This window comes from Oncorhynchus gorbuscha, unplaced genomic scaffold (assembly GCF_021184085.1).
Source record: "Oncorhynchus gorbuscha isolate QuinsamMale2020 ecotype Even-year unplaced genomic scaffold, OgorEven_v1.0 Un_scaffold_1841, whole genome shotgun sequence".
In the NCBI taxonomy this organism is placed as follows: Eukaryota; Metazoa; Chordata; class Actinopteri; order Salmoniformes; family Salmonidae; genus Oncorhynchus; species Oncorhynchus gorbuscha.
The window spans coordinates 58408-67872 of NW_025746509.1; the positions used below are offsets into that span (position 1 = coordinate 58408).

At 45.5% G+C, this 9465-nt stretch overlaps 1 protein-coding gene across 1 annotated transcript in view; it reads left to right on the forward strand.

Annotated features, from left to right (window-relative positions):
* The window catches only part of LOC124024369 (contactin-1a-like), a 31723-nt gene extending 22606 nt beyond the window's left edge, over positions 1-9117 (forward strand). Inside the window, exons 16-25 of the mRNA XM_046338306.1 lie at positions 1-80; positions 839-856; positions 1346-1422; positions 1458-1499; positions 1568-1666; positions 6144-6279; positions 6762-6951; positions 7046-7167; positions 7423-7579; positions 7847-9117. The exon at positions 1-80 is cut by the window's left edge and continues 66 nt beyond it. Coding sequence (XP_046194262.1) covers positions 1-80; positions 839-856; positions 1346-1422; positions 1458-1499; positions 1568-1666; positions 6144-6279; positions 6762-6951; positions 7046-7167; positions 7423-7579; positions 7847-7929 — 1004 coding nt within the window. The 3' untranslated portion in view covers positions 7930-9117. The remainder of the gene's footprint in view (positions 81-838; positions 857-1345; positions 1423-1457; positions 1500-1567; positions 1667-6143; positions 6280-6761; positions 6952-7045; positions 7168-7422; positions 7580-7846) is intronic.
* Positions 9118-9465: the final 348 nt, after the last annotated feature.

Here is a 9465-nt window from a genome sequence, read left to right on the forward strand (position 1 = left end):
ATGAGTTCAGGGTCTATGCTACTAATGAGTTTGGAGACGGAGAGGCCAGCATCCCTTCAATGAAGATCAAAACCTGGGATGCAGGTAGGGACCAGCCTGGGGCACTAACATGTTGTTGCAGGTAGAGACCAGCCTGGGGCACTAACATGTTGTTGTTGCAGGTAGAGACCAGCCTGGGGCACTAACATGTTGTTGTTGCAGGTAGGGACCAGCCTGGGGCACTAACATGTTGTTGTTGCAGGTAGAGACCAGCCTGGGGCACTAACATGTTGTTGTTGAAGGTAGAGACCAGCCTGGGGCACTAACATGTTGTTGTTGCAGGTAGAGACCAGCCTGGGGCACTAACATGTTGTTGTTGCAGGTAGAGACCAGCCTGGGGCACTAACATGTTGTTGTTGCAGGTAGAGACCAGCCTGGGGCACTAACATGTTGTTGTTGCAGGTAGAGACCAGCCTGGGGCACTAACATGTTGTTGTTGCAGGTAGAGACCAGCCTGGGGCACTAACATGTTGTTGTTGCAGGTAGAGACCAGCCTGGGGCACTAACATGTTGTTGTTGCAGGTAGAGACCAGCCTGGGGCACTAACATGTTGTTGTTAGGGACCAGCCTGGGGCACTAACATGTTGTTGTTGCAGGTAGGACCAGCCTGGGGCACTAACATGTTGTGTGTTTCTGTGTGACCAGTGGGTCAATAACATGTTGTTGTTGCAAGGGACCAGCCTCCACTGTTGTCTCAGGTAGGGACCAGTGCACTAACTGTGGTGGACCAGCCTGGGGCACTAACGTTGGAGGCTACATGTTGTTGTTGCAGGGGCAGCCTAACATGTTGATGGAGTAGTTGATCATAACATGGACAGTAGGGACCAGCCTGGGGCACTAACATGTTGTTTTCAGGTAGGGACCAGCTCTGGGGCACTAACATGTTGTTTTCAGGGACCCTTCTAACCATGTTCTGGGACCAGCCTGGGGCACTAACAGTCCTGGTTGTACAGAAGCCTGGGGCACTAACATGTTGTTGTTGCAGGTAGAGACCACCATGATCCAATTAAGCCTGGGGCACTAACATGTTGTTGTTGCAGGTAGGGACCTATATTATTTGATTTGTTTTAGTACAGCTCTTGTTTTAGTTTCTGTTCTGATGTGCAATGTGCTTTTTTTGTCTAAATTCACCCACCTGTATTTTGCCATAATGTTTCATACAACATCTATGGTATCTATTTAAAGTTACTAATGTGGTTTTTCTTTGAGCAGCTTTTAATCAAAATGTTGGTCAGTTTGTAATGTTGTCTTGATGATTAGGTAAATAACAAGGATGTGATCTTCCTCTGTCATCTTCCATCCATAGCCCGTACAGCCGCAGTACTTCTACGGTAAGAAGTTTGGCTACGTTGTGGCCTTCAAGCCTCATGATGATGTTGACTGGTGCAGGTAGGGAGACCAGCCTGGGGCACTAACATGTTGTATGAGACCATATCAGACCCAGAGACACACGCTAACATGTTGTTGTTGCAGGTAGGGACCAGCCTGGGGCACTAACATGTTTGTTCCATCGAGACGCCTCTTTCAGGGTCAAGTCGAACGACTTCCAGGTCAGGGAGTTCCAGGTGAAGGTGAAGACGTTTAACTCCAAAGGAGATGGACCCTACAGCCTGTCGACCACTATCTACCTGTTGAAACACACTCCACTTGTCTCTCTAGTGCCTCCACGACATGGACAGTAAGTGTCTGAGTTTCTCTCTTCCCTCTGACACATTTCAACCCTTCTAACCATGATGGTGAGGGTCTTTTTTGTCTAAATTCAACCTGTATTTTGCCATAATGTTTAACCCCTATTTAAAGTTACTAATGTGGTTTTTCCAGCTTTTAATCAAAATGTTGGAGATGGTCTTGATGGGTCATAGTAATCTTCCTCTGTCATCCCATAACCCCACGAGATGGTGAGGGTCGTTGTAACCCCTAAGCCCCATGAGATGTTGACTGGTGGTGAGACCATATCAGACCCAGAGACAACCCCTAACCCCAGTGAGATGGTGAGTTCCAGGTGAAGGTGAAGACATTTAACCCAAAGGAGATGGATAACCCCTAACCCCACGAGATGGTGAGGGTCGTACTAACCGCTAACCCCTAACCCCACGAGATGGTGAGGGTCATAGTAACCCCTAACCCCATGAGATGGTGAGGGTCGTACTAACCCATAACCCCTAACCCCACGAGATGGTGAGGGTCGTACTAACCCATAACCCCTAACCCCACGAGATGGTGAGGGTCATACAAACCCCTAACCCCTAACCCTGTGAGATGGTGAGGGTCGTACTAACGACTAACCCTAACCCTAACCCTAACCCTAACCCTAACCCCGTGAGATGGTGAGGGTCGTACTAACGCCTAACCCTAACCCTAACCCTAACCCTAACCCTAACCCCTAACCCTAACCCTAACCTCAACCCTAACCCTAACCTCAACCCTAACCCTAACCTCAACCCTAACCCTAACCTCAACCCTAACCCTAACCACAACCCTAACCACAACCCTAACCCTAACCTCAACCCTAACCCTAACCTCAACCCTAACCCTAACCTCAACCCTAACCCTAACCACAACCCTAACCCTATCCACAACCCTAACCCTAACCTCAACCCTAACCCTAACCTCAAACCAGAGAAGAACAGCTGAATCAAGGTGGATAGTCAATCTGAAGACCTTGGCTCCACTTGGTCTGCATGGTAAAGAGTAGTTTAAAGCCTTGACCATGGGAGTCAGTGAGGCCCAATCAGGAGAGCTGGAGGGGTTGCCACCACCAGGAGGAAGTTCAATAAAAAACAATGGATTTATTGGCCTGCTTGTCTTTAATATTTAATGTTCTTATATGAAGCACTTATTTATGCAGCACTGAATCCCTTCATCCCTTCATCCCTTGGTGTAATTTTTAATTATGTACTATAGTATTTACTTATTCAATTATTTATCTATTCATTTATTGATCCAGCTTGCTTGTTTTTTTTTATTTTTTAAATTCAACTTGTTCACTCTCAGCACTTAATTAGCCCTTCCTCCTGTTGTTGAACTGTCATGGCTGACCCCTCGGAGCACTCGGCCTTTCATGTTCTCTCACCCTCTCCAGACCGGACTGATGTACAATATAGAAACAGGGCAGAACGTTGCAACCCAAGGTTTCATACCAGCATAAACAGAAACCCTCTTAAACCTAAATACAACCCTACCCTAAACCTAACCCTTAACCCTAAACCTAACCTTCAACCCTTAACCCTAAACCTAACCTTAACCCTAACCTCAACCCTAACCCAACCCTACCCTAAACCTGACCCTTAACCCTAAACCTAACCTCAACCCTAACCCAACCCTACCCTAAACCTAACCCTTAACCCTAAACCTAACCTCAACCCTAACCCAACCCTACCCTAAACCTGACCCTTAACCCTAAACCTAACCTTCAACCCTTAACCCTAAACCTAACCTTAACCCTAACCCTAACCTCAACCCTAACCCAACCCTAGCCTCAACCCTAACCCTAGCCTCAAACCTAACCTTAAACCTAACCTTCAACCCTTAACCTAACCCTAACCTCAACCCTAACCTAACCCTAGCCTCAACCCTAACCCTAGCCTCAAACCTAACCTTAAACCTAACCTTCAACTCTTAACCTAACCTAACCCTAACCTCAACCCTAACCTAACCCTAGCCTCAACCCTAACCCTAGCCTCAAACCTAACCTTAAACCTAACCTTCAACCCTTAACCTAACCCTAACCTCAACCCTAACCTAACCCTAGCCTCAACATCACCGGTCTGGAGATGAAAGCCTCTTGGGCCAGAGAAGAGCAAGTGAATCCAGGTGGATAGCAAAACTGAAGCTCCACTTGGTATGGTTTGGTTTAGTCTTTTTTATATTTAAGTTTATTATATCAAACACTTTAACATAGCACTTATCTTTGGAGCACTTAGTCCCTTCGTTCCTTGGTGTGATTTCCAATTACCCCTCGGAGCTCTGGGCCTTTCATGTTCTCTCACCGGCTCCAGACCGGTCTGATGTACAATATAGAAACAGGGCAGAAAGTTGTAATAGGCCTGTGCAACCCAAAGAAACCCTCTTAAACCTAACCCTAACCCTAGCCTCAGCCCTAACCCTAACCATAGCCTCAGCCCAAACCCTAACCCTCAGCCCTAACCCTAGCCCTAACCCTCAGCCCTAACCCTAGCCCTAACCCTCAGCCCTAACCCTAGCCCTAACCCTCAGCCCTAACCCTAGCCTCAGCCCTAACCCTAACCATAGCCTCAGCCCTAACCCTAGCCCTAACCCTCAGCCCTAACCCTAGCCCTAACCCTCAGCCCTAACCCTAGCACTAACCCTCAGCCCTAACCCTAGCCCTAACCCTCAGCCCTAACCCTAGCCCTAGCCCTAACCCTAGCCATGGTAAACATGTTCTTTAACCTCTTCTACATGATAGTGTCATGACGTTGCCCTCTGGGTACAGCGAGTACCATCCCCCTCTCTCTGTCTCCTACAACTAGGCTGCAGTGGTCAGAGAGGTCGTAAATTCCTGGAGGAGATTATCTCCTCATGGCCACAGTATAGAGACTGAGTTTTCATAGAGATTTCATAGAGAACAAAGGAATTTCTTCCACCTCACAGAACTTGAGGTCCGAACAACATTTATGTTCCAGAGAAGATATAAAATATTGGTGAAGAATCCAGCTACAAACTGGTCTGGTTTGTACAATTTGGTGAAGCTCATGGGAGACGGTGCGGCCACATTACCATAACGCTGTTTATATAATAGCCTCAGATATGAGGCTTACATCTAATTGTTGTATAAGATGAATTAGTGAGGATGATACTATTTGTAAAATTGTGTAATGTGATTTTGGACTGTTTAATGAAGGAAACTCCAATTCCCTTTTGAGTTGAACCAAATCGGAGGACCGCCCCTGAGCCCAGTTAGGGTCGGGCATCCTGGAACAGGCCCTTTTCTGCAGCTCCCGAATAAAACCCCAACTTTGAGAATTTCTCAGCAGACCATGTTTCTCTCCATTAAAAGAGGACAAAGGTTGCAGACCAGCTTACCTCGATAACTAGAGGGCCAAGGTTTGAGACCAGCCTGCTGAATCTTTTAACTATCCCACGTGGTTAAACTCTTAGACTATCGATACCGACAGAATAAGAACAAGTCTTTGATATTAATTACTAGTCTGCAGCTAGGAATTCGGTATCATTGAACGCGAAGAACGACAACTGCCGAAACATCTATCCATAACGACATGAATGAATGTCACTCTGAACTATCCACTATAACCATGACAGAGAGAGAGACGGACAATTCTACAAAAGAAACAAACTTTTCAGCAGAGATCCTGACGACACACTGAGCGTAAATATATATATTGATTGCAATTATTCCCGAATGAGTGTGACTATGTGTTGTCTCATCTCAGTCGACCCCCACTTCCCCTTTTGTCTAACAAGCCGTCATGCCGGTTTCGCCCACTAGGGCTCATTCTCCTATCATTTCTTGTAACCATATTTACTTTGTTTATTTGTGTGTGCATTTCTGTGATTGTTTAGTTAGTTAATAAATAAATGATTTAAGACAATTGATGTATGGATGACTCATAGTGAAGACTGGGTTCGTGCAGATAACCAACAATTTACGACGTTTGGAATGAGACTAACGTGAGGTAAAATAAATAATTAATTAATCAGAAGACTATTGATCAGATATGAAAATATTCCAAAAGTTATATTAGAAAAATGATAACTTTGTAATCTGAATATTTTCCTTGGTGCCCCGACTTCCTAGTTAATTACAGTCACATGATTAATTAGTTAATTGCGTTATACTAATTACAGAGAATCTTTGATAAAAACTAAAAGTCTTCATTTAATGATAGTAAAGACATGACAATAGGCAGCCTTTACAAGTTTCTCTCAATCTGATCTACCCCAATCCCTCTCTCTCTCTCTCTCTCTCTCTCTCTCTCTCTCTCTCTCTCTCTCTCTCTCTCTCTCTCTCTCTCTCTCTCTCTCTCTCTCTCTCTCTCTCTCTCTCTCTCTCTCTCTCTCTCTCTCTCTCTCTCTCTCTCTCTCTCTCTCTCTCTCTCTCTCTCTCTCCTCTCCCTCCCTCCCTCCCTCCCCCCACTAGTCCCCTCTGAGTCTCCTACAGATGTATACTCCAGGCCTGTCTCGTCCCATGAAGCTCTGGTCTGGTGGATACCAGTCATGGACACTGGTACCGGCCTTCAGCAGTACATAGATGGATACCAGGTCTGTTGCTCTTTACATCTCCTGGATGTCTAGTGATGTCCATGATTTATGGGGAAGGACACATTTTCCTGCTCAGATTACGAATGATGGTCTGGTTAAGTGATCAGGAAAAACACATCTCACTGGGCACAGACGTCAGTTCAACATCTCGTTTTGATTTACATTTGGCTGAGTTGTCAACTAACGTGAATTTAATGTGAAATCGACAACAACAAAAGTATCATGGATTTATGTTTAAAGTTGGGTGAGAGAAAAATGATTTTTTGCAAATGGAAACGATATTGATTCAACTGGTTTTTGCCCAGAGGGATGGCTCTTCTCATGAGAATCTAACAAATAAAATACCTTGTGTTCAACTGTGGCTTCCTTGCCAGCCTGACGTGAAAGAAGAATAGGTCTCTGTGTGAGGAACTGGTGAACATTTTGATTGGATCACCAGTTTTGGTTCAAATTGATTGACACCTGCTCTGACCAATGACCAGGTGAAGTACTGGAGGAAGTATGACGATACAGAGCCGGGGGCCAATCGTATCTTTGTGCCCGCCTCCATGAACCAGACCAGGCTGGAGAACATGCTGCCAGACTCTCACTACCTCATCGAGGTTAGAGCCTACAACGGAGCCGGTGTCGGCCCTCCCAGCGAACACTGCGAGATGTTCACCAAGAGAGCACGTAAGACCAGATGCCAAAACCACACTGGAATTCCATATACAGTACATGTCTATTGTAGGTGATCCCATTGAGATTAATATTCTATTCTTTGCAGCTCCAAGTGTGGCTCCCCAAATGTGGCGTTACATCAGCTACTCTGGCAAGTGGCTGTACGTGTGGTGGCACCACATCTCCTACGACTGGTTTGGCAATGAGTCCTTCCCACTATATTATAAGGTATTTAAAGGCATTTTATTTTGTTTCATTTGAATCTTGCAGCAACTGGTGTGATCCAGAGCCTGTGGAAATAAGTGTCCTCAGAAGACAAGAAATCCTCTCCTCTCCTCTCCTCTCCTCTCCTCTCCTCTCCTCTCCTCTCCTCTCCTCTCCTCTCCTCTCCTCTCCTCTCCTCTCCTCTCCTCTCCTCTCCTCTCCTCTCCTCTCCTCTCCTCTCCTCTCCTCTCCTCTCCTCTCCTCTCCTCTCCTCTCCAGGTGATGTTCAGGAAGACTGGCTACATCACAGGGCCGATCTACATGACGGGCTGGCACTTCATTGACTTCCCCATGCCCCAGGTAGGGGACTACGAGCTGGAGGTCAGAGGTCGCTATGAGGGTGGAGACGGCCCCATCAGGAAGATCAGGCTTCAGGGTAAGTAAGGGACAGATGGGTCTACTGGTTACTATCTGGTTGGGGAATTGAAGGGCCATGTCAATTTGTGGGTGAATCTCAAAAGTATTTTCCTCGATTCCTTGATGATTTGATTCCTCTCTCCTCACCTTCTTCTCAAAACGTCAGAAGGAAAGGAGGAGAGCATCAGAGGAAAAGATCTGAGGAGGAATATACTTTTGAGTGTGTTTGTTGTCCAGACAGTGTCTTACCCAGCATGCCTTTACCGTGTCCCCTCCCCTCCTCCAGGTAAGGCATCCTTCCTGAGACCCACTCTCAGTCTGGCCGCCATGCTACTGCTGGCCCTGTGCATCGTGGGATTGGGGATATAGAGACCCAGGACATGTCTGGGTGGACTGTGGGAGGTTTGACAGAAACAACTCTCACATCAACTTCCTACATCTCCTTAAGGACATCGAATCTTTCCTGAACCTCGTACTGTCTGTATGTCTTCCCACAACAAAACAGAGCACCGTGTCACCATACAGAATGACCTGCCTTGCTGTAGAATCTACGAACGTTACTCTACTGTAAGACATCCAAGAAATCCTTTCTGATTTATTTATTGAACAGGTACAAAAGAGGAATAGATGTTTTTCAATATGCCTTATGATGAATCATATTGTACCATCTTCCCAACATATTCTAGACGGAAATGTATAAGACAATGACGGACTGTAATCAACACTACACTGTATGACGTTTGTAATGAGTGAACTGTAAAGGAATGATCAGAGTAAGATTGTATGTAGCTCAGACACCAACTACACAGCCTCTTCCTCCGTTCGACTCACCCAGCTGTTTGGATATTTAGTTTCCACACGTTTGCCATTTCAAGACGACACCAGATTAGAAGTAACGTGTGTTTATGTTTGATTGGTTCGTTTGAGAATCATTTTAATTGTTCTGTATTGATGCTGCTGTGAAAATAGATATTTAGTTTTGTTTCCTTTTCTGTTTATTTATCTCTTCAGATTCGTACACACACACACACACACACACACACACACACACACACACACACACACACACACACACACACACACACACACACACACACACACACACACACACACACACACACACACACACACACACACACACACACACACACACACACACACACACACACACTCGGCTCATATGGATATCGCTATAACCAACTCTGCATAGATTGCTAGCTTTGAATGCTATTCTTTCTTACACTGTACTATACCACGTCGTTAATTAGCTTCGTATTCATAGTGAATTGTGTCTTGTAGATGCGCTAGCTAAAGCCATATCGCTTCGTCAATGCCCTGGTATTTAGGCTTGTCCAGATGTTTGCACTGACGATGGCAGAATGTTTTAACAGAATGGTAACAAGAAATCAGGGTTGAAGAATATTGATGTGCTGCTGTTTTATTTCATTATAGGATTTGTTTTCCCTTGCTATGTATACGAGGATCATGCTGTAAACTCATTAAATAGAATACACATGAATGCTCCAGGATTGTAAGTATCATGTGAGCGTCACTAAATCTTGAGGTTTATTGTTGTATTACTTTCATGATGCCACCAGAGGGCAGCATTCCTTCATTTTACTTTATTTACAGGTTGCAGCCACTCATCTATGAAGACCTTCTGCCAATCAATGTGAAAGGTGCGTCAGTACCTCTCGAGTGGACCTTTAGCAGTCCTTATAGAGCAGTACCTGTGGAGTGGACCTTTATTAGTCCTTATAGAGCAGTACCTGTGGAGTGGACCTGAAGCAGTCCTTATAGAGCAGTACTTGTGGAGTGGACTTGTAGCAGTCCTTATAGAGCAGTACCTGTGGAGTGGACCTGTAGCAGTCCTTATAGAGCAGTACCTGTGGAGTGGACCTGTAG